The sequence below is a fragment of the Antechinus flavipes genome, chromosome 3 (assembly GCF_016432865.1).
Source record: "Antechinus flavipes isolate AdamAnt ecotype Samford, QLD, Australia chromosome 3, AdamAnt_v2, whole genome shotgun sequence".
Lineage (NCBI taxonomy): Eukaryota > Metazoa > Chordata > Mammalia > Dasyuromorphia > Dasyuridae > Antechinus > Antechinus flavipes.
In genome coordinates, this window is record NC_067400.1 from 545,247,338 (window position 1) to 545,272,729 (window position 25,392).

Sequence of the window (25,392 nt, forward strand, 5' to 3'; positions counted from 1 at the left end):
GACTAAGACAGCCCAGACCCTTAGCACTCTGATGCACGTCTTACTGTGGGAGAGGGAAGGGTTAGCATAGGAATCTAATATAATAAGATTGAGGCTTATTATACAATGAAAATAAAATAACATACCTCGTTAAAACTAAATATTAAAAAAACTCTGACTTTAAAAAGGAAGAGATTGTCAAGCTTTCTTGAGGAAAAGACCAGCATTTACCAAGAACTATGAGATAACTGGCAGCAGTAGTATATAGCACTTTTAAACTTTGCAGCACTTTACAAATAGATCATTTCATCCTCACAACTCTTGAAAGTAGATATCATTATTATGATCCATGAGAATATTGAAGCCAACAGCAGTTAAATGACTTGTCCACAGTCACACAGCTAGTAAGTTTGAGGACAGATCAGAACTCACCTCCCTGATCCTAGGCCACTCCTCCACAAACTAGGTCGAAGAAAAGGTCCCTTCAGAAATTTAATGCTTTCAAAATTTGTCTAGAGAGTTAAATAAGAAAAGGGGGATATAAAGGTAAACTGCTTCAATTCTAAGGGTTTTAAAGATGGAAGAAGAGAAGGTGAAAAAAGGAAGCAAAAGAGTGTAATTTACAACCCATCACTGAGATTCATGAGAATTGTTCAGTCATCTCTCCTGTCCAATTCTTCATGACCCCATCTGGAGTTTTCTTGGCAAAGCTACTAGAATGGTTTGCCATTTCCTTCTCCAGCTCATTTTACAGATGAGAAAACTAAGGCAAACAGGAAAAAGTGACTTGCCCAGGATCACAGAGCTACTAAGTGCCTAATTTGAACTTATCCGGCTCACTCCAGGCCCAGCACTCTATCCACTGTGCCATCTAGCTATCCTCAATAATAAATATATAAATATGAAGAGATGATGAAAAGGGGGAAATCAGATGAACCAGATATTTAAAATTAGGAACTCAATTAGGAATTCAAATAAATGTTAAAAAAAAAAAACTGGACTAGCTGAACAAATTGTGGTAATTGAAGATAATGAAATATACTGTATTGTAAGAAATGATTTATTTTTTAAAAAGATGATTTCAGTGACTCCTGAGAAGCAGGATGTGATATAAAATAAAATGAAGAAAGGCAAAATAACAACAATATTGTAAAGCAAAAACAATTTTGAAAAACTGTAAGTACTCTGTGATCAAAGTAATGACCATCTACATCTCCAGAGGAGTAGCATGCTACAACATGTAAGAGAAGTGGTAAATTCCAAGTTTGTTCTTGGAGTAGAAAATAAAACATTTTTTCACTTGACCATTATGTGATTTACTTTGACTGTGCTTATGATCTTACAAAGTTTGTCTTTTCCTTCTCTGCTGTGAAAGAAAGGGAAGAATTTAAAGGACAGTAATAATGATAAAAAAAAAAAAAAAAAAAAAGAAGAGGGAAAAAAAAGGTTAAAAAAAAAAAAAAAAGAGCCACTAATAGACTTGTGATGGAGAGAACCATCTGCATCCAGAGACAGAACTATGGAAATTAAACATGGATCACCTTTCTGTTGTTTCCTTTTTTTTTTCTTTCTCATTTTTTTCCCTTTTGATCTGATTTTTCTTGTACAGCATAATTGTGGAAATATGTATAAAAGAATTGTACATGTTAAACTTATACTGGATTATTTGTTGTCTAGGAGAGCAGGGAGGGGTATAGGAAGGGAGAAAAGTTTGGAACACAAGGTTTTGCAAGAGTGAATGATGAAAACCATCTTTGCATATTTTTTCATAAATAAAATACTTTGCACCGCGCGCGCGCATGTGTGTGTGTGTGTGTGTGTGTATGTGTGTATCAAGAACAATTAAAATTTTTTAGAACTTCACAACATAAGTCAACAGGAAAGAAGGGCAGTTTTGGAAATAATGGATAAAATTAAATAATTTTAAAAGCAAGTAATATGAAATAAAAGAGTTTCATATACAATCCTTTTTTTGTATTCTACTATATAGATGAAAAAAGCTCTTTATTTTGGAGTTTAGCTCAATATCAAAGTAAAATTACAAACACTAAAAGGGAGATTTTAATATGCATTTCTTAAGTAGATATTTGCAGGGTAAAAATACTGGAACATAACCAAGAAAAGCCTAATAATCAATAATAAAAACCTTACCTTTTTGTTGTTATAAAGTCAATAGAGTTTGGGTCCTTTTCACAAAGGCAGTCAATATTAGTTGAAAGACTTGATATTAAAGTTCTCAAAGTAGTCCTCTATGCATTTAGTATATATGACCTTTAGTAAAAGGTTATTTTAAAAAATAGCAACACCATAGTCAAAAATGAAACAAACTTAAAAACACCTTTGCTCAGAGAACAAAATATAAAGAGGCCAAGCACTAGTGTACATTAGAAATGGTATCTGTACCTGTACCTTGTTCATTGAGTGTTCTGGTGAAAACAACCCAAATTAATAAAATTAACTTTATAAAACCAAACTTGTTTGAAAATTGATCTACAGTACTCAAATGATGGAGTTGTTGTCACCTAACACATATGGAGAATGTGTGTGGAGATATTGGCAACATTCACTTACGGTCAAGCTTACTATGGTGACATTAACAGTGTATTATGGTGACATTATAAGATGTTGCTAAATTCTTAGAAGGCCTCTTTACTATTCCACTGTGACTTGTTTCATGATAGCTCTGTTGTGTCCAAAGTAATGCCAGTCACAAGAGAAGGGCAAGCCAAATTTATTTTTACAAAATGCACCAAAACGCTCTGTACTACATAAAAAATGCACTATAATCACTTGACATGTCATGTCTTAAGATTAAATCACATATTAAATAAAATTTGCCTTTACACTCTGCAACAGTATACCAAATTTAACCAAGATAAATTAATAACTCCAGAGCAGACACATAAATATAAATACATAGTGTAAAACAAGACCCACTAAGTATATAAACTCTAGAGTAGTGTTGTAATTAAGACCAGGAAAGTAAAAGAACAAAAATTCTAGTTTTTAAAATGAGCTAACAATGAAGGGTTACAAAATGAATTTATCTAACCTCGCTAAACTTAGGGTTAGGCCTTCCTTCCCATACATAAAAAAGTGATAAAGAGCTGCGTTCCTCTATTCCCATTACTGTCAGGTTAACTAGAAAGATCTGTTAAATTTTACAAATAATTTTTAACATCCCATACTTCCCAAGAGACTAAAATACAAGACTAGAGAACGTTGTAGGTTCATCTGTTTGGGAAAGTTAAACAAAAACAAAAAAAAAAAAGGGGGGGGGGGGGGGAGTTGCAAGCGATAGCTACTTAGCAAAAAATGTTTTAATATAGAATTGCCTGAAAAGAGGAAGGGAGTAGGGTAGGAACAGGCAACTATTAAGAATCTGTGTAATAATACTGTGTTAATAGCCATATAAATATTATCTCATTTGAAGCTCACTACAAGATTGTGAGGTAGGTTTTATTATCATCTCCATTTCACAGTTGAGAAAACTGAGGCAGAGATAAGAAGTCATTTCCCCAACACATAATAGTTACCAAGTGTTTGAGGCCCCATAGAATCTCATATTTTCCTGACTTTAGGCCCAACACTCTATCCAGTATGCCAGCTAGCTACCTAAGTGGAAGAGACATTTATTAGTAGATACTCTCTATCTTCCTTCTGTCATTCCATGATTGTATCACTGTGATGTATAATCCTGAATTTATTAGAACCTAAAAGTCAACAATCACTCTAAATATTCGTACAATAACAGCTGAGTACTTCCCTAAATCCTTCCAAATACCTTTAAATAATGACTCTAAATAAATTTTAGAGCATCAGAACACACAAAAAACCAAAATAGCACAATTTTTCAGCCAAAGCGGGGATTGGGGTGGGTCCAGAGTGCAAACAGGCCACAAGAAACCAGGAACAGGCTGGGGGGCCTTGATCTTGACTGCAGCAGCTACAATCTCCAGACCTCCCAGCCCACAGAGGCCAAGGAAAGGTTTGGCGTAGTAGAGGAGGAAGGAAGCCCCAGTCCAACACTGAGGGGGAGCCACTGAATCCACAGCAGCAGTAGTTAGGAAAGCAGCAGATCCTCAGGTCTATCCAGAGATCACAGCACACAGGATAGGGGGTGCCAAGAGGCGTGAAACAGCTAATCAGAGGAGACTGAGAGGCCTCTTTGCTGGCACTGTGGCAGGACTCAAATCTAGCAGCAATGCTGGCTCACAGTACCGGTCCCTAGAAGGATCGTTGAAAACAGCTGCACAAGACCCCTGAAGCTGGGGATCTTCTACCCTGGAAATAGCTCTACTTTAACCAAGAGTTTAAAAGCCAAGTAATAGTCTGGGAAAATGGGGGGGGGAAAAAAGGCAGAAAGATTCTGACCACAGAAAGCTACTATGGTGACAAGAAAGATCAAAATACACACTCAAAAGATAAAAAGTCAAAGCTCCTACATCCAAAACTAACTGATCTTTGGCCATGGAAGAACTCAAAAGGAAAACTGAGGAGAAATGAGAGTGATGCAAAAGAAAATACAAAAAGGCTAAGAAAAGGTAATAATAATAGTTATAGCTACATAAATCCAATAAGCCCCATCCCACTTCCCTCCAACCTTCTTCCTCAAACACAATTTCCGGAAACTTGTCACCAAAGTTCTTGGGATCATCAAAATGTTCACCAACAGAAATTGAAATGGTTTTATGAAATATTAAAGATAATATAATACTATATGCTAAAGATTAGTGGGCCTTATGGTCTAATTTATAAAGGAAGATTCCTGTGTTTTATCTTCTCTCATGACAAAATAAGAGCAGAGATTCTTACTTTTTCTACCTGTACTGCTTAGTAAAGTACTCAGTAAATTCTTCATAAATATTTTTTCATTCATTCAACCTCCGCCCCCTTCTTCCCTTACCACAAAGTTTAAGACTCCCATGGTTAGAGAAACAACATAGGTGATATCAGTATACCTGACTTTACATCTGAATGTCTCAAACTGATTTTTAAAACAGTTTGCAAACATCTCTTGATTATTGTGACCTGGAGTTAGTTATTAATATCTATTTAGCTTAGTAATTAAGTAGTCTCATTCTTAAGACTGAAAAAAAATTTTACCCACCTCTTTTGTTTCTACACAGTTATGTCTTTAGATTTACTATTCTTAAAATATTTTCACAGAAGTATTCTGCAATCTTCCTTAATAATGGGTCCAATAAACAATCTTTACAATAAGTTCTTCCTTACAACTCAATCTAACTTTAATACTTTCAACTTTTGTGGAAAGGATACATCCCCTTTACATAGAACTTAGGGCTTCTAGGATCAGATCTGGAGAGAAACACTCAGAAGCATCTAATTTAAGCCCTACATCTTATAAATGAAAAAACTGAAACCAGAAAAACTACATGACTTGTCATGGTGCTCCAGAGTTATCAAAGGTAGGATGTGAACGCAGGGCCTCTGACCTCAATGCAAGGTTCTTTCCACCAGTCTAAAAACTCTACATTATAAATCTCATACTAGTTATTCTATACTTAAGACACTTCAAACAGTTTAAAATACTTCCATGAAATTTTACTCTTTAAAATCAACTCTAGTAGGTATTCTAGCTTCAAAATGGGTGTCCATGAGAGACAGAGGCCCTCAAGAAGTAGAGGCACTTTAAAATGCTTTGGGGTTAGTGCGAACTAAGGACTGTTTTTTAAATTTTTCAATCAAAAATCTTACCTCCTGTCACCTCACACATTGGTGTGATTGCAGAATCATCTAGAGGCACACCTGTCAATTGCTCTGATTCAACAGCCATGGTACCAGGCAACCGCAGCACTAATGCAAAGAGTCTCTGATCCCAACGGAAAGGTTCCTTGGTCAATTCACTTCCAGGCAAAGGTGAATTAAGAGGTAAATGGAGCTAAAAAGAAGAAAAAGAAAATTACAGTTTTACAGCTCAAACCATACATTAACTTAACATTAAGATTCTTATAATACAAAGAAAAATAGAAAATTAAATGTCAAGGGGGAAAATGTTTTGCAAACCTAACTTTGAGGACCTCTGCTGGGAATTCTGAATTATTACAATGCTTTTGCTACCAAACAAATGTACCTCATCTCATATAATTATTATGTTTCTGAATTGTTTCTGTAAATTTTCTATTTTTAAAGCCAACTGTGCAATAAATACACTAAAGTAACTTATTAAAGGAAACACATAGTAAAGATTTCAAAAGTCAAGAATTCTTCTGTACTGTAGATATATATTCTAAATTTATCCAATTTAAATGTCTTTAAAGAAAAAAACTTTTTTTAAAATAATATGTGTATTTACTCTCCCTTTGTAGAATAATCTTTGCTAACCCAAAAATAAAGGATTTTGGAATTTACAAAATGGATCATTTATAGACAAAGTTATTCTACATTGTTATAAAATTCAAGTATCTGACAATTTATCAGTTCCTGGAGCCAGGGTTAAGCTGGAGAGAGAGACAAGAAGCCAGGCCCTCCCTTCCTAATAATATCAACACCTTTGAAAAACTCCTAATTTTAAGAAAAGAGGTCTGGCTAAAAGTTATTTGTTGCTCTCTTTCCCCAAATACCCATGACAGAGAGATAATGCCAACAAGACAGTAAGAGAGATCAAAAGGCTGGTACCTCATTATTGTCAGTTAGTGGCTATTGGATAGAATCAAACTTTTGCTTCTTACCATCTGGCTTAGTCAGATGGCAGTGGCAGTGGGGAGCAATGTAGAGGAAATATGATCCAGAGTATACAGGTTAGATCCCTGACTCCACAAGATCTTTGTTACTTAAAAGCAGTCAAAATCGATATGCCACTTTGGTCATTGCCTTTTTTCGATTATCCATATACTGAAAATGCCAGTCTCCTGATCCCTCCTCCCCTAACCCCGCCCCCTCCCAATACTATCACTTCTGTAGTTTGGAAGGAGCTTGTGCTGCATTCATGGGTCCTTTTCTTTGTAGCAACATGGTCTCTACAAAATTGCAAAGATAGGCAAGAATCACTGGAGAAAGATAAGGCCTTTATTGATTAACATAGCTGCTCAGAGCACATGGTATCTAGGATATGAAACAGTCCCCAAAGACTTGATAGCGGGAGCTTTTGAAACAATCCCCAAACACTTGATAGTGGGAGCTTTTTTGGAAACATCCATGTCAAAGGCAGGAAAAACACCAAAACGAGAGAGACAGCCAAAGTGATGCTGGCATATGGGTATGCAAAAGAAAAATGGAATCAAATCTACATAAGTATTATGAAATGAGGAAAAGTCAAAGTATAAATAATCCATAATGCTGGTAATATAAATAAATAATTAGGTTGATATAATGCTAAGTTTCTACCAGTACATTCACAGAGACTATACACCCAAGTAAAAAGCCAAAAGAGGTCTAAAGAATACTACAAAATAATAAATATGGGTAATATAGATAATATAGTATATTTTAAAGTTTAAAGATTTACTTATTCCAATAGTTGTCATTTCTTGGTTTTTCTTTCTTTTTGCTATTCACTAACTAGGATTCCCAGAAATATATAAGCAGACAATGGAAATAAGGTCAATCAGCAAGCATATACTAAGCATTTTCAACACACCAAGGATTGTGGAGGGTGCTGAAAAAAAACAAACAAAAAAATTGCTTATCTTATGGAGCTTACATTCTTTCAAAAGAGAAAACATAATACACTTAATGCCTAATACTTAAGTATATAAATCATAAATAGAAGGTATGGGAGAAAAGGAGAATCAGGAAAAGCATCCTGCAGAGGATGGCACTGGGGGTAAATTCTGAAAGAAACTAGGGATCTTAAGAGATGAGACTAAAGAGCAATAGTATAGGGGACAGTTCATATAAAGTAAAGGAACAAAGATGGGAAAGATGCATGAGGAACATCAAGAGGCCTAGTTTGGCAGGATTGCAGCAAAAAAATAAAGATGAGGACTGTTGAATAAAATTGGAAAAGTATACTCAGGCTAGATCTTAAGAGGCTTTAAACATCCATCCAAGATGTTTCTACCCTATAGGCAAGTAGATTTGGCCTTTAGGAAAACAACTTTGAAAATCTTGTGGAAGATGGACTGAAGAAAGAAATTTGAAATAGGGAGATGAGTTAGAGAAGAGGCAACTAGGGTTCTGACTAGGATAATGGCTAACTAGGGGTCTGACTAGGATAATGGCTATGTAATTAGAGAGAGGGATGGACAAAAGAAATTTTGTGGCAGGAGAAACGTCCAAGGAAGTACTTAGGTGATTCACAGTACAGGGCTGGGCCTGGAGTCGGGATGCAATGCTGAGTCGTTTCAGTTGTGTCCAACTTCCCATGACCCCAATTTGGGGTTTTCTTTGCCAAGATACTAGAGTGCTTTATCATTCTTTCTCCGGCTCATTTTATACATGAAAAAACTGAGATTAAGAGATCATGTGACACAAGCAGCAAATGTCTGAGGCTGGACTTTTATCTTACGTCCTCCTGACTCCAAATTCAGCCTCAGACACTTCCTATTGGGTGACTCTAGGAAACTCATAGCCTCTTTCATTCAGTTTTCTCATCTATAAAATAAGCTGGAGAAGGAAATGGCAAACAGCTCTAAGACCTTTGGGGAAAAAATTCCCAAATAAGGGCTCTGGAGAGTCAGACACAGCTGACAATAAGAAAAAGAAATGTGAAGACATGATAACTATGTTACAGGGCAAGAGGCAGGGAGGAGTTGTGGATGTATGGAGTCTGCCCACTTGGGTGACTGGCCTCAAGAGAAATAGAAAAAGATAAAAACAAGGGTGCATCGTATCCAAGGCACAAGAGATGAGCTGTCTTTTGGACATCAAGTTCAAGATGCCTACAAAATATCAAGTTCAAGATGTTCAATAGACAATTGGGAACGTGTAATTTAAGCTAAACAGGGATATTATAGGGCTAAGTCAAGATCTATGGGAGTCACATTTGTTAGGTCTGAACAAATTTATAGCAATGTTTTAGAAAACTTAAATTCTTCATTTTAAGAACAAATATTCCTTGAATCTTAAAAATCAAAAGAATCTCTATGTCAACAATTAAGTATGTGTAGAATAGTGGACAGGCAATTAATTATTCAAACCAAATGTTGATGCCATTCTTAAGAGCCAGTACTCTTAATCCCAAATCCAAATAGTCTCTATCCCAGTATAGGGCCATTTTTGAAAACTGTATGAAAACACAAAATTCAATAAAACCATTAAAACTATGGTACTTTTTAACAGTTGAGAGAATATCTTCTTGGCTTACAGTTTTGCTCATAACTAACTGCTTTCTAACCAAGAGATCTAAAGATGATGGCTATTTTATAAACCAAAATACTTCAGAAAACTCACAACCACAACATTTTTAAGGTTTAACTTTTGGTGTAATTAAATGATTTCAATGTGAAATGAGCCAGAGAATCATACCAAAAAAACCTCTCCAACTTACAGCAATCCCAGGAGTCATCTAGTCCAACCTGTATATAAAACAGGAATCCCCTCCAACCAAGCAGACAATCAGACTCCAAAATCTTCACCAAGGAGGCACTCATTGTCTCTAGATAGCAAGGGTCTTTTAGATAGATTTAAGTGTTAACTTAAGGTTTTCTCTAACAGTAAGTATAAATTTGCCACTATGCAACTTCTATCCACTCCCTTGTAAGACCAAGAACAAGTTTAATTAATCACTCTTCTACCAAAAGAGCCTTTCAAATCATTTAAGCCCACTAAATCATGTTTCTCCTCTCCTGTTCCCCACCACTCCCACAAAGTTTTTCCTTTCCTCAAGCTGAGTGTTACAACTCTTTCTGATGACTCTTAGGAGTTCTTAACCTAGCCTCCTCCTGACACTCACCAGTGTATCAAATGGCTTTCCTTGGCTGAAGCTAAACACCATTCCAGATTGTAGTATGCCTATGCCAGAAGCTAGGCCTGTCTTAAACCAAGCCCAATGCTGCTATGGCGTTCTTGGACACTCCGTCACTCTAGACTCAAACAGAGCTTGCTCTTCACTTAAATCCCCAAATCATTTTCAGATGAACTACCATTTGGCCATGCTTTCCCTACTCTTGAGACATGTTTTGAAGTATAAAATGTTTCTCTTGCTCTTCACTTAAATCCCCAAATCATTTTCAGATGAACTACCATTTGGCCATGCTTTCCCTACTCTTGAGACATGTTTTGAAGTATAAAATGTTAATATTTATTATCACATATCTTGATTTGCCCCAATGTTAGGATCTTTTTTGAATCCTCATTATTATCCTATATGTTAATGTGCCCTTCTAGCTTCATGTCATCTGAAAATTTGTAAAGCATACTCTGCGCCAAGGGCTTTAGTACAGGTCCAATATATCCAGATCCCCAAGGACCTCCTGCGGAGACAACATGAAATATTAATGACTCTTCTTTGGACCGCACTGGTCATTTATTCAGTTCAAAACTCATTTAACTATACTATTAACTGAGCCACATTTCATTCTCCAGAATTTCTACAAGAAGTAGTAAAAATTCGTACATAATATAAAAAATGTTTTATAAGATCTAAGTAAAGAGAAGACAAGAGGACCGGAGGTGGGAGCTCAAGCTCTCGGAGCCAAGGAGAAAGATTCATTCCATCTTCAGCCTTGTGGTAATTACTAAACTGAAAAGAAGGGCTGGTCAAAGACCTCCAGAAGACTACCAAAGAACACTACAATTTTTATCCCCCTTCTAAAACTGAGGAAAAAAGGCAGCAGGCAGAGGTTCAGAGCCTTGTCCAGGACCACCCACCAGATGGCCTGACTCCAGACTAACCTCAGCAACCTTCAAGCTGCAGACTGACAACTTCTTTGTACCTATAATCTACCTGAAGACAGTGAACAAGTGATTAGTACTTCGCTGAAACCAGTCTTCTCTCATCTCTGTCTTTAGGCAAATTGAGTCAGCACTCTACTTGTTGACCTTTAGGTTAATGTATAATGTCCTTAAGAATGAAACATTTTCTCATAAACACTACCAAATTCAGGTTTCCTAATCCAGGATAACTTTAATCCTAAATCAGAGTGACATACAATATATAATATATATTATATGTACAATATATATTATTATTATATATACTGTTATAATTACTAATATATTATTATATGATATATATTTCTATTATTTCTAAACTTCTGGTCTTATTCTAGTACTCACTCAAAGAAGATTGAAAATTAACAACTCAGGGGTAGCTAAGTGACACAGTAGAGAGAAAAACAGCCCTGGAATCAGGAAGACAAGTTCAAATCCTCTTTCAAACACTTACTAGCTGTGTGACTTTGAGCAAGTCACTTGTACATACATGCACTGGCTTGTAGGGCTAATTTGCACTTCATTGTTTCAAGTTTTTAAATAAAGTAAAGCAAAACCCCAACTCTCCAGAATCTACAGGCACTGTGCTATTCAGGCAAGTCAAGTTTTCCACATAACCCAAAGCTTATTCCTTCACATAACCAAGGTTTATTCTTCATAATCTAACCTTTTCTTAATGGTCATTAAAAAAAAAAAAATTACAGATAGAGATAGATACACGTTTAAAAAGGATGTACTTCCCCAAAGCTGTCTCCCCACTAGTAAAAGAGGAAGTAGACTGAATAAGAATTCAACCATTCAAAAAATTAGAAAAAAGATTATACTTAGTTATTTGCTATATAAAAAATAAAGGGTGAGATCATAGAGCAATTCCACATACAAAGATAAGTATGTTATGAAAGGCATCTATCCGAAGTGGTATAAGAAAATTTGAGATCTCTTAAAGCTCCTTAAGTCTTTTGATCAAATTCAAATTATTCTACAAATAAGAGTGAGATTCAGAGAAGCTTAGAATGTCTAAAGTCATTAATTGGTGACATTTGAGACCAAAAATAAAGAATCCTAACAATGCTTTAATTTGCAAGATCTAGAAAACAGATAATTAAGCTTATTATACCTCTGTAAAGTAAGAGTAAAAGGGTTCTGAGTGAGGGTCTGAGAATCTAAAATCCTACCTCTAATAAGCTGTATAATCATGAACAAGACATTTAATCTCTGAGCCTCCATTTTCTATAAAATGGAAATACAACAATTTTAATAAATAAATACGTCATAGATTATTATAAGAATCATAATGATTTGCAAAAAATGCTTTGTAAACTTTAAAACAGAATAAAATTATCAACTACTATTAATGCTATGAATAAAGAGATTTCATGTATGATCTTTTCTAAATCTCCTCTGCCCCCTTAATTCCTTAGTTGTTTCAAATGTTTGGACCCCAGACAAGTGAGTTATTATCATAAACAAACATAAAACAAAGAATTTATACATTATATATAAGAGTAATGCTCCATATGAAAAATTTAAGACAAGAATGAGATAAGACTGAACATGCTTATGTAAAACCCTATTTTCTAAGTGAGACACAGTCATTTTTAAATGAAATGGGATCTTGGGCATCACCAAGTACAAACTCAACATGTTCTACACGAGGAAACTCAGATCTCTTGAGTTATAACTGAGAAGCCAAGGCTAGCCTGCCTCTCAATATATTGTTCATTCACACTATACTTTCTACACAGCCTCTTTTCCAAGTAAAGACACCTTCAGAACAACATATTATTTCACTATCAGTATAGATTATATAAATTTCTACTTTCCAAACTAGAATAGAATCAATTACAAAATATTTATGAAATACTTGCAGTATCTAGCATTGTGTTATATGTGCTAAAATATTCCCTTTCCTCAAAATAAAAAAAAAATTACATCTTTGCACAAGGAATTTATAATCATTGAAGAGAGGAAATGTATATTAAATAGAGTGGTAATAGATAATAATATTCAAAGGTTAAATTATATGATATATTAGAAATGCACAGAATGAAAAGAGAAAGAGCACTAGAGTAATAAAGGTTACGTTTCACAGACGGGCTGAAGTTTGAGCTAAGGCATTGAAAAGATAGGCAAGATCAGTTAAATAAAAAGGAATGTAAAGGGCCTTCTAGCCTAAGAAACTGTTATAACCAAAGTCATGGATTAGCTAAGGGCAGTGGGAGAAGCAGCAGAGAAACAGACACATAAAGTAGATATTAAGGCATAGTTAGGAGATAAGACTGCATCAGCAAGGCAAAAGTAACCTAAACCTATGGATGGATCCTGATGAATTAGATGTAAATTTATGTTTTATATGGCAGAGAATTATATATATTTGAGCACAGCAAGAGCAAGAAGGAAAAGAACACAGAATAGATGAGAGATTAAGCCAACAGGGAGAAGGATAAAAGAAACCTATGAAGACCAATCCAATCCAATTTGCAGTTATCAAGCAAGAAGAAGATTCTGGAATATAAGTACCAGGACTAGGTGGCAGCTCATGGTACACTGGACCCAAAGTTTGAGTTCAAATCCAAACAGAAACATTAATTTGCTCTGTGATCCTGGGCAAGTACATCACATCTTGTTTGCCTCTGTTTCTTCATCTGTAAAATGAAGATAATAATAGCACTTACCTCTCAGAGTTGAGAGGCTCCAATTAGATAACACTTGTAAAAAGTGCTTAACTTAATACTTGGCACATGAAGAGCATTACATAAATGTTTATTCTCTTTCTTCTTGTTCTCTCAAAATACAATTAGAGAAACCAAGACAACTGTAAGAGATATTTAAAAGGAAGAACTAGCAGCAAAGCAGGGCATCCAATCAGAATATTAGGGGCCTATAAATGGGAAAAGCTTACATGATATCAATGTCTTGAGAAACACTTAGTTTGGGAATAAATATAATAATAGTTTTAGACAACCTGAATTTAAGTTACAAAAGCATTTTGATGAAAATATCTCTTGAGTATTTAAAATAAGAGATCAGAAGACAAATGTGACTTAAAGTTAAAAGAATTTTTAACAGTCATGGACAAAAACAAATGTCAGCAACCAACTTATCTCAAAGCCAAGTAGTGAAACCCACTAGATTTAGTTCTTGCTGTGAGTTATTAAAAGGTACAAATGCTGAAAAAACTCACTAAATTGGCCAAACACCCACAGAGTTTACTCAATGTGTCTAATGTACGTCTTAATTCCAAGATATAAGAACCATAAAAACACAGAATTTCAGATTTAGATGTCATTTTAATGGCCACCTAGTCACCTAATAACTGGAAAAAAAAGTAATTCCCCACATAACATTTGAAAAGCTTTCATCACAGGCTCTGTTTGAGGACCTGTAATAATGAAGAACTTACCAATTCTAATTTTTAGAAAGTTTTTTCTTACTTCAAAACTATGTGTTTCTTTGCAACCTCCCCCCCAATGCTCAGAAACTAAGTTCCTCTCCCAGGTTGACAGCCCTGAATGTCTTAATGTCTTTTCCTTCTCTTCTCTCCAGTTAAATATTCCTATCTCTTTCTTTTACAAAAACAGTATTTGAAATGTGTTATGACAAAGCCCAGCAGAACTATTATTTCCTTAGTTTAGGAAATGTGCTAAATTTAAATGAAACTGGTAATTCTTTAATTGATTAGAATGTCCTCTCCAATTGAAACAAAGTTATTGCCCAATTTGTGCAACTTTTGACCAGGTAGTCCCCCCCCTAAGATTAGCACAGGGCATCCAACAAAAATATCGGAGGCCTTCCTTACTTTCTCTTGACATTGTATGAGGAGACTAAAGCATGTGGATACGGGCAAGGAAGAAGAGACAGACAGTGAATGCTCTACGTGACATACCCACACATTTCCCTGAATTCATTGTTTACTCTTCCACGTTGAAATCTCTAACATCATATGCTGATGCTGCCTGTTGATAACCTCCATAAGCACCTCCACTGTCCTCTGTTATACTTATGTTCAATTTTTTGAAGACTTTTACTTTATGTTCCATGTCTCACAGCCATATAATACCATAGAATACTGGTATTTTTAAAAATAGGCTTTTGTTGGGAGGTTTGGGTTTATTAAACTAATTTTGCATTTCCTGTAAGTCATTGTATTTGTTTTCCTACTGTCCTTTTTAATTATCGGTCTAATCCATATCATACTTCCTAACCCAAGAATATAATAGTCAAACTCTAAATTATTCATACAATCCACATGTCATAGAACAAAGAACCTTGAAAACTGTTCATCTACTTGGTTTAACTCCATAGACAGGCAAAATATTTCTGCATGATTAAAAAAATCTCTTCCATGACTATCATGATAGCATTCACAAAAGCTGCATCTCTCCCTTCAGCTTGAACTCAGTATTGTCTGTCTCATTACAGTGCTAAACATCTTTGCCAAAAGTTTGATGTCTCATCCAATGGTAACAATAACCATGTGAATGTGAGACTGACTAAACAAACTTATTTCTGTTATAGTTTTCTAAAAGTCTCAAATAATTGTGACATAGACATGAGAGATATTCTTCTGAAGACATTCTGTAAACCAACATTTGGATCTACCAAACCACATGTTTTTTCAAAATCTAAAATACACAAAGTACTATCTTGTATTCTTTTCTATCTTGTAAGCAATTTTAAGATGATGAAACAGGATCCAGCATAGATTATCACTTTAAAAGCTTACCAGTTCCATATCAATATTTTCATCACTGGGACTAAATGAATTAAAAAGCATATTAAGTGCATATGTGCCAAGTATTGTATTAGGCCGTTGTAAATATTGTTGATTATTGATGGGCATGCTGCGCACACACACACACACACACACACACACACACACAACATGTCTAGATGACTATTATAAATATCTTATAGACATGAGAAAGTTGCCATGTAGGTAGGTAACGACTCATTTCTTCTAGGCTTTCAGATACCTGGTGAATTGATAACTGGAATGCTCTCATGACTGGGTTACTCCAGGACAGATAATCTCTATATAAACTTGTTCCAATTCAACTGTTTTTCCTGTCTTTTATCTTTAGAACTATTTTTACTTTCTCACTATATCTAGAAGAATGGTTTGATTGCTTAATTATCCTTAATGGTTTAAAAAAGGGGGGGGAGGGGTAACAAAAATCTTTATAGATCTTTTTCCTTTTACTTTAGGTATGGGGTCTTTATATGGGGTCTTCCTTTCATTTTCATTCTTAAAATGTCCTTGGAATGACTTTACTTTGTGGAGTCCTGACCAAGCTTTCTTTAAACCTGTTTGACCATCTATCACTTATGAGACAATTCAGCACCATTTTCCAACCTTCTTTTTTTTAAGATTTTACAAATGCTAACTCATTTAAATGAGTTAGCATTTTAAACCAGTTGTGCCACTGGCTATATCTCTCTCTGCTTGACAAACTCAGCGTTTGCTAACTAAAGCATTCACTAAAATTACTATAATCAGTCATTTTCTTTCTGGTCTGTTAGCAATAACTTGTTTGAGTAAGTCAAGAACAAACTTTCAATTTCATGCAATATCTTTTTCACATTTTCATTCTTCTAGTTTTGTGTTATAATCTATTATATACATTTACTGGATTATTTGCCACCTAGGAGAGGATATGCAAGAAGAGAGAAAAAAAAATTTGAAGCACAAGGTTTTGCAAGGGTGAATGTTGAATAAAAGGCTTAATAAAATTTCACTTTCTACAGTAAAAAAAAAAGCCTGTTCTAATATGTGAGTTCTGATTGTACAACTGACTCACAAATGACCACCATATCAGTTCACATATCATTTGTCTGTCAAAATAAGTTTCTTTTTTTGTGACTGTATTTGGTCCTTGCAATGAGATATTATACATTCTTTACTCAAAGAAAATATTAATGCTGCACAACCTAAGTCTCTCAATCTTTATCCAAATATTTTCCAATTTACTATCTTTGTGCTCATATCAAAGATATGTTGGCTATTTTGGAGGGTTTTATTGAGATCTTCATAAACTCCCTACCTCTTAAACCTGCACAACAGATGGTGCAAAAGTATTTAAATATATTTTAATGGTGGTCTTTTTGCAAATATTTATCAAAAGCATTACAAGGTGATAAAATGTTCTATGAAATTACGCTTCTTGTAGCCTCCAAGTATAAAATAAAAATTTTTTCAATAACTTTACTTGCCTCTCCCAAGGATTTGGCAGCAATTTACTGCTTTTATCCGTTTTTGTTTATAGCAAAAATTTCAGGGTCAATACATATAATGGACCTATAGGCAATGATGTCAAATTCACATTTTACCCTCAAAAAACTAGAAGCCCTGAGAAGTTAGGTGATTGTTCAACGTGATTCAGATCCTATAGTCACATAGTTACTTGTTGATTACTGATCAAGGATCTCAAATTCATAGTACAAAAAGCTATTAGAAATTTAGAGGTAGTATGAGAACTGTGCTTCTAAGCACACATTGCTTCCTTTTGCCTTCACTTTCACTTAGCACACATTGCTTTCATTGCAGAAAAGGAGAGGAGACTGTAAACGCCTGAGGATCATCCTATATTTTTGTTTGATGGCTGCTATGATCAAAGAATTCATCAATAATCTGCCAACTTGTTGATGATTAACTTTTCCCCTACATAGCCTGGCCTTCAAGGCAAAATATTCATTGCCAGGTAAAGAGGAAAAGAATGGAATAAACATTTATTAAGCTATTAATGCCAGTGTTAGGCACTGTGTTAAGTGCTTTACAAATATCATCTCATCTGATCATCACAACAATCCTGTAAAGGTACATACTACTATATGATCTTTATTTAATATATAAAGAAACTGAGGCAAAGTACCAGAGGCTGGACTTGAACTCAAGTCTTTCTGACTTCAGGCGCCATGCTCTATCCACCTTGTGAGCAAGCTGCCTTCCGATCAGAGCAGACCCTGTCACAGCAAGTCCTTCCCTGGCATAACTGTCCAGAGCCCAGTTTCACCTCCATACCAAGATGAGGTTTCTGAGTATGACTTTCTAGAAGAAAAGTAAGCCTGGAAGCGCTGCCTTAACATAATCTAAGAACCAACTAGCTCTTTTTGGCTATGAACCTGACACCTCAGGCTGACACTGCAAGCCATTAAAAATCCAATATCATTTCCAAACAAATAACAATTAGGTTTCTCCTATCTTATGACTCTACACCTGATTTTTTTTTTTTAGTAAAGTCTTTTTACATTTATCTCATTTAAATGTCATTTTTATTTGATTCAGTATAATGCTTGCTTCTCAAAATCTTCATTAATCCTATCTTCAAGAACAAAGTTGCTAGCCATCCTGCCCAGCTTTGGGTAAATGCAGTGCACTGCATATAGTGGATGGGCACTTAATAAATGTCTATTAGATCAATGGCAGAGTTTCCGGAGTACAGGGCAATGTTTAGAGCATTATGGGGTAAGTATAGGATGGAGAAGAGAAAATAGCCCCTGTACATATCCATTTTAAACTGGCAGAATGCCACATAACTTTCAAAGCTATTTCACATATAGCTTCAGCTGATATTCACAGGTCTATGGTTAGAGAGGACATACATCATCCCCATTTTATAACTTGATACTGACAGAAATTACTTAATGCAAGTGATACAAGGAAGGGACATCATTTGAGCTAGAATGTAAGGCTCAATTTCCATTGTTTTTTGCAGCATACAAATAAAGACTAACTTTACAGAATACTAAATCTACAATATAGTACAGTATGAAATAGGGGAAGAAAATGCACAGATCATAGTAGATAGTAGATCTGTAGGAAGTTTTACACTTTCTACCTAAGTAGAAAAGTCACTAGGAGCTAAAGTAAAAAAAAAAAAAAAAAAAAAAGATTTTGGCAAATGTTTAAAGGGAAGGATGAGTTCTGTGAATGGAAATGGGACATTGCATGCGCAAAGTTTTTACCCAACAGAGGTTAGAATGCAAAATAGCCATTCCAGTAGACCAGATATTTCACAGCAAATTATGTGCAGTTATAAAGATCTGAGATGTAAATGGAACAAAGACTATCTAAGAATTCAGAAAAATATCAATACTTTTTTATTTAAATATTTGAGAAAATATAACAAATGGTATGGAGCAGAAAAAAAAAAAAAACACATACATCAAATTTGGAGTCAAAGAATAGGATTCCAAATTCCAAATTCCGCCATTTAATAGCTACAAAGTTAACTTCACATCTCTGAGACTTATCCTACCAAAAAGGAACTTGCACTGGACATCCTGCAGGATTCCTACAGCTCTTAATGTATTCCCTTATCATATTCATATGATTAGGAAATCATGATATTCACACATCAGGATTTAGAACTGACCAAAAAGGAAGCAAGGTAAGAAGTGGGCCATTTAGAATCAAGTTAATATAACTCATGAAGGACATACCAAAACCTGTAAATGATTTTCAAGGATAGAAAAAGGCATGGAAAGACAGAGTATGAAAAAATAGGGAAAACCTTGCTTAATATTCACAGGGGAAATCATAAGACGGAACAAAAACAGAAATAACTCCAGAATTCCACTATTAAGATAGAAATGACTACAAAACAAGGAAGTTAAAACAAAAAAGAATTTACAGTGGATAAAGCACCTGGTCCACAGTCAAGAAGACCTGAGTACAAATCTGGCTTCCAATATTACCTGTGTGATCCTTGTAAAGTCACTTAACCCTGTTTGCCTCAGTTTCTTCATCTGTAAAATGAGCTAGAGAAGGAAATAGCAAACCACTCTAGTAACTTTGCCAAGAAAAAACCAAAAGGTGTCAAGAGTCAGGTAACAACTAAAACAGCTGAACAACATTAACAACAGATTTAAAAATAAGGTAATTTTTATGAAATGGTTTATTGAAGAAATCCAATTACTAGTATAATGAATTTGGACATGAGGGAAATCAAATAAATTTTGGCAAACATAGGCATCATTCATAGAACCCAGAATTTAAAGAACAATTTCCTCTGTGAAGAATTGAGGTTCAGAAACATTCTCCAAATTAAACTCAAAGGTAGCAATTACTAAGGACAGGAAGAAATCATCTGGAAAAGTAGCATGGCTAGAACCACAGTGGTAGTAAAGCAGTAGAGCTGGGATTGGATTGCAAGTCATCTAACTCCAAATCCGGGATCTCTTAGAAAATACCCTACACAGAATCACAACGTATTTTCATTTTTTGTTATTGTTTCTTTGCATGTTTGTTTTCTTTCTTATTTTTTTACTTTTTGATCTGAGTTTTCTTGTGCAACAAAATTGTGAAAATATATATAGACTAATTGCTAATGTTTAACATATATTGGATTACTTGCCTTCTAGGGGAGAGTGTGGGGATGGAGAAAAAATTTGGAACACAAGGTTTTGCAAGGGTGAATTTGAAAACGATCTATGCATGTATTTTGAAAAGCTTAAAAAAATTACCTTACACAGCATAAGAAGGTGCCCTTTTTGGTGAAGTGCTACAACAAAACCTTATAACAGTTTTTACATATAAACAGTGGCCAAAACTAATGTGGCTTCCTTCTTCCCACCTGGACAAAGACTACACTGTTCTCACTACTACCTGTTCTCTAAGCAGAACCCTACCATGGAGCACAGGGAACTGAATGTGAGTCTCAACTTCCCACAAAGCTGTGTCCCCCTCTTTTCTCACAGTACTTCATAGCTTATTCCACCAAAGCTATACAAACTCCTTCCTATTTCTCATTTGACTCTTACTATACTATGTCAGGAAAGTCATTTCTCTCAATTTCTGGGTCCTTTAAAATAAAGGCTAATAATCTCAAATAGAACATGTAGATGCTACAGTGAATAGTGCCAAATCTTTAGTTAGAAAGACCCGAGTTCAAATACAGCTTCAGACATTTACAAGTTATGTAACCCTGGACAAGTCCCGTAAGCCTGTTTTCCCCAGTCCCTCATCTGTCAAATGAGCTAGAGAAGAAAATGGCAAAACTTTCCAGTATCTTTGCCAAGAAAACCCCAAATGGGGTCACAAAGAATCTAACACAACTGAAACTACTGAACAATAAATAATCTTTAACAAAGTACTCTTACAGAAATACTTTTATTATAAGGAAAAGGAAAAGTTCCGGAGTGAAATTAAATGTGGGAAATGATATGGGAAACCTGAAACACTAATTCATTCTTAGTGGAGTTGTGAAATGATCCAATCATTCTGATGAGCAATTTGGAATTATGCTCCAAAGCAGTCTCATTACTGGGTCTGTACCCCAAAGGGATAGTAAAAAAAAGGAAAGAATCCACATGTACTAAATTATTTGTAGCAGCCCTTTTTGTGATAGCAAAAAAATGAAAAATGAGTAGATGCCCATCAATTGGGGAATGGTGAATAAATTATGGTATGAGAGTAATGGAATATTATTTTCTTTAAGAAATTTATCAATAAACAGGCCGATTTCAGAAAAACCTGGAAAAACTTGCATACGCTGATGCTAAATGGAGTGAGCAGAACCAAGAAAAAAATTATACACAGTAAAAACAAAATTATGTGATAATCAATTGTGATGCACTTGGTTTTTCTCAACACTACAGTGATCCAAGACAATTCCAACAGATCTGAAATGGAAAATGCCATTCACATTCAGACAAATTGAAACTTCAGAGACTAAAAGTAGATCAAAGCATTCTATTTTCGCCTCCCCCCCATCATGGTTTTTCCCCCTTGTTTTTTTTTTTCCCTTTCACAACATGATTGATATAAAAATGTTTTAAATGACTGCATATATATGTATGTATGTATGTGTATATATATATATATATATATATATATATACTATGTCAGATTGCTTCACTTGCTGATATATATATATATATATACTATGTCAGATTGCTTCACTTGCTGATTTAGGGAGGGATAAATTTTTGAAATTCAAAATCTTATAGTTGGTTTTATGGAAAAAACCCAACAAAATAGATAAACCTTAAGTAAATTTGATTAGAAAAAGAAAAGAGGAAAATCAAATTGTTAGTCTCAAAAATAAAAAGGGAGAACTATCCACCAATGAAGAAGAAATTAGAAGAAATTAGAATAGTTACTTTGTCCAACTTTATACCAATAAATTTGATAACCTAAGTGAAATGAAGGAATAACAACAAAAATATAGATTGCCCAGATTAACAGAGGAGGAAGTAAATTGCCTAAATAGTTCTATTTCAAAAAAGAAATAGAACAAGCTATTAATCTACTCCCTAATAAAAAATCCTCAGGACCAGATGGGTTTACATGTGAATTCTACCAAACATTTAAAGAACAATTAACTCCAATACTATATAAACTATTTGAAAAAGTAGGGAATAAAGAACTCCTATCAAATTCCTTTTGTGACACAGACATGATACTGATACCAACACCAGGTAGCAGAAAAGAAAAAAGTAGGTAGAAAACTTACTAAAACCAGGCAGAATGAAAATTATAGACCAATTTCCCTAATGAATATTGATGCAAAAATCTTAAATAAAATATTAGCAAAGAGATTACAGAAAATCATCCTCAGGATAAGACACCATGACCAAGTAGGATTTATACCAGGAATATAGGACTGGTTCAATATTAGGAAAACTATTAGCATAATTGACTATATCAATAATTAAATTAACAAAAACCACATGAATATCTCAATAGATGCAGAAAAAGCATTTGATAAAATCCAACACCAATTCCCATTTAAAAAAACATTAGAATATAGGAATAAATGGACTTTTCCTTAAAACAGTAAGTAGCATCTATTTAAAACCATCAGTAAGCATCATATATAATGGGAATAAACTGGAACCACTCCCAATAAGATCAGGAGTAAAACAAGGTAGCCCACTGTCACCATTACTATTCAACATTTTATTAGAAATGCTAGCTTCAGCAATGAGATGAAAAAGAAATTAAAGGAATTAAGTAGGTAATGAGGAAAAAAATTATCACTCTTTGCAGATGATATGATGGTACACTTAGAGAACCATAAAGAATCAACTAAAAAACTATTAGAAGTAATCCACAACTTTAGCAAAGCTGCAGGATACAAAATAAATCCATATAAATCATCAGCATTTTTATACCTCACTAACAAAATCCAACAGTAAGAGATAGAAAGAAAAATTCCATTTAAAATAACTGTTAGATTCCCAAATAATTCCCAATATTTTATACTATCTGCCAAAGGAAAGTCAGGAACTATATGAGCAAAACTACAAAACTCTTTCCACACAAATAAAGTCAGATCTAAGCAATTAGAAAAATATCAAGTGCTCTTGGATAGGCCGAGCAAATATAATAAAGATGACAATACTGATCTATTTATTTAGTGCTATACCAATCAAATTCCCAAGAAACTATTTTACTGACCTAGAATAACAACAAAATTCATCTGGAAGAACAAAAGGTCAAGAATTTCAAGGGAACTAATGAAAAAAAAAAAAAATCAAATGAAGGTGGCCTAGATGTGCCCGATCTAAAATTTAATATAAAGCAATGATCATCAAAACCATTTGGTATTGGCTAAGAAATAAGAGAAATAGATCAGTGGTATGGGTTAGGTTCTCAGAATACAATAGTCAATAACTATAGTAATATAGTGTTTGACAAACCTAAAGACCCCAACTTTTGGAATAAGAATGCACCACTTGACAAAAAGTGTTGGGAAAATTGGAAACCAGTATGGCAGAAAGTAAACAATGACCCACACCTAACACTATATATACCAAGATAAGGTCAAAATGGGTTCATGATCTAGGGATGATAGTTTATCTCTCAGATTTGTGGAGGATGAAGGAATTTGTGACTAAAGAAAAACTAGAGATCATTATTGATCACAACACATAATTTTGATTATATTAAGTTAAAAAGTTTTTGTACAGGCAAAACTAATGCAGACAAGATTAGAAGGCAATAAACTGGGAAAACATTTTTACATTCAAAGGTTCTGATAAAGGCCTCATTTCCAAAATATATAGAGAATTGACTTAAATTTATAAGAAATCAAGCCATTCTCCAATTGATAAATGTTCAAAAGATATGAACAGACAATTTTCAGATGAAGAAATTGAAACTATTTCTAGTTACATTAAAAGGTGCTCCATATCACTATTGATCAGAGAAATGCAAAGACAACTCTGAGATACCACTACACACCTCTCCGATTGGTTAGAATGACAGCAAAAGATAAGGACAAATGTTGGAGGGAATGTGGGAAAACTGGGACACTGGTACATTGTTGGTGGAGTAATGAATGGATCCATCCATTCTGGAGAGAAATTTGGAACTACGCTCAAAAAGTTATCGAACTCTGCATACCCTTTGTTCCAGCAGTGTTACTACTGTGCTTATATCCCAAAGAGATCTTAAAGGAGGAAAGGGGACCCACATGTGCAAAAATGTTTGTAGCAGCCCTTTTTGTAGTGGCAAGAAATTGGAAATTGAATGGATGCCCATCAGTTGGAGAATGGCTGGGTAAATTGTGGCATATGAATGTTATGGAATACTATTGTTCTGTAAGAAACAACCAGCAGGATGATTTCAAGAGAGGTCTGGAGAGACTTACATGAACTGATGCTAAGTGAAATGAGCAGAACCAGGAGATCACTGTACAAGGCAATAAGACTATATACAATGATCAATTCTGATAGATGTGGCTCTCTTCAACAATGAGATGATTCAGACCAGTTCCAATTATTCAGTAATGAAGAGAGCCATGTGTACCCAGAGAGGATTGTGGGAATTGAGTGGGTATCACAACATATTTTCACTCTCTGTTGTTGTTTGCTTGCATTTTTGTTTTCTTTCTCATTCCTTTTATCTGATTTTTTTTTCTTTCTAGATCTGATTTTTCTTGTGCAGTAAGATAACTGTATGGATAAGTATACATATATTGGATTTAACATATATTTTAACATGTATTGTAATACCTGCCATCAAGGGGAGGGTAAGGAGGGGAAAATTTGGAACAGAAGGTTTTGCAAGGGTCAGTGTTGAATAATTACCCATGCATATGTTTTGTAAATAAAAAGCTATAATAATAAATATAAAGAAATTCAAAACCTTATAAAAGTGAACATTAAAATGAGATGACTGAATGATCTTGAGATGATGAGAGCCACCTACACCCACAGAGAGGAGTGTGGGAACTGAGTGTGGATCACAACATAAACATTCTTCATTTTTTTTGTTGTTCGCTTGCATTTTGGTTTTTTCCTCATTTTCTTTCCTTTTTGATCTGATTTTTCTTACACAGCAAGATAATTGTATAAATATGATCACATATATTGGATTTAACATATTTTAACATGTATAATATATACTGGATTGCACGCCACCTAGGGGAAGGGATGGGGGAAAGGAGGGGAAAATTTGGAACACAAATCTATGCTTGCATAGGTCAATGTTGAAAAATTATCTGTGCACATGTTTTGAAAATAAAAAGCTTTAAAAAAAGTGAATGTTGAAAACTATTTTTATAATTGGAAAAAGTAAAGTATTATTAAATTTTTTAAAAAGAAAAAAGAAATAAGACAAATGACTAG

General features: G+C 34.5%; 1 protein-coding gene across 3 annotated transcripts in view; it reads right to left on the reverse strand.

Annotated features, from left to right (window-relative positions):
* Positions 1-25,392, reverse strand: part of INTS6 (integrator complex subunit 6) — a 106,977-nt gene that overhangs the window by 39,309 nt on the left and 42,276 nt on the right. For all 3 annotated transcript variants that reach the window (XR_007952183.1, XR_007952184.1, XM_051987375.1), the window contains exon 5: positions 5,698-5,881. Coding sequence is in view for 1 of the 3 variants with exons in the window: in XM_051987375.1 (XP_051843335.1) it covers positions 5,698-5,881 (184 nt within the window). In the remaining 2 variants the exon portion in view is untranslated. The remainder of the gene's footprint in view (positions 1-5,697; positions 5,882-25,392) is intronic.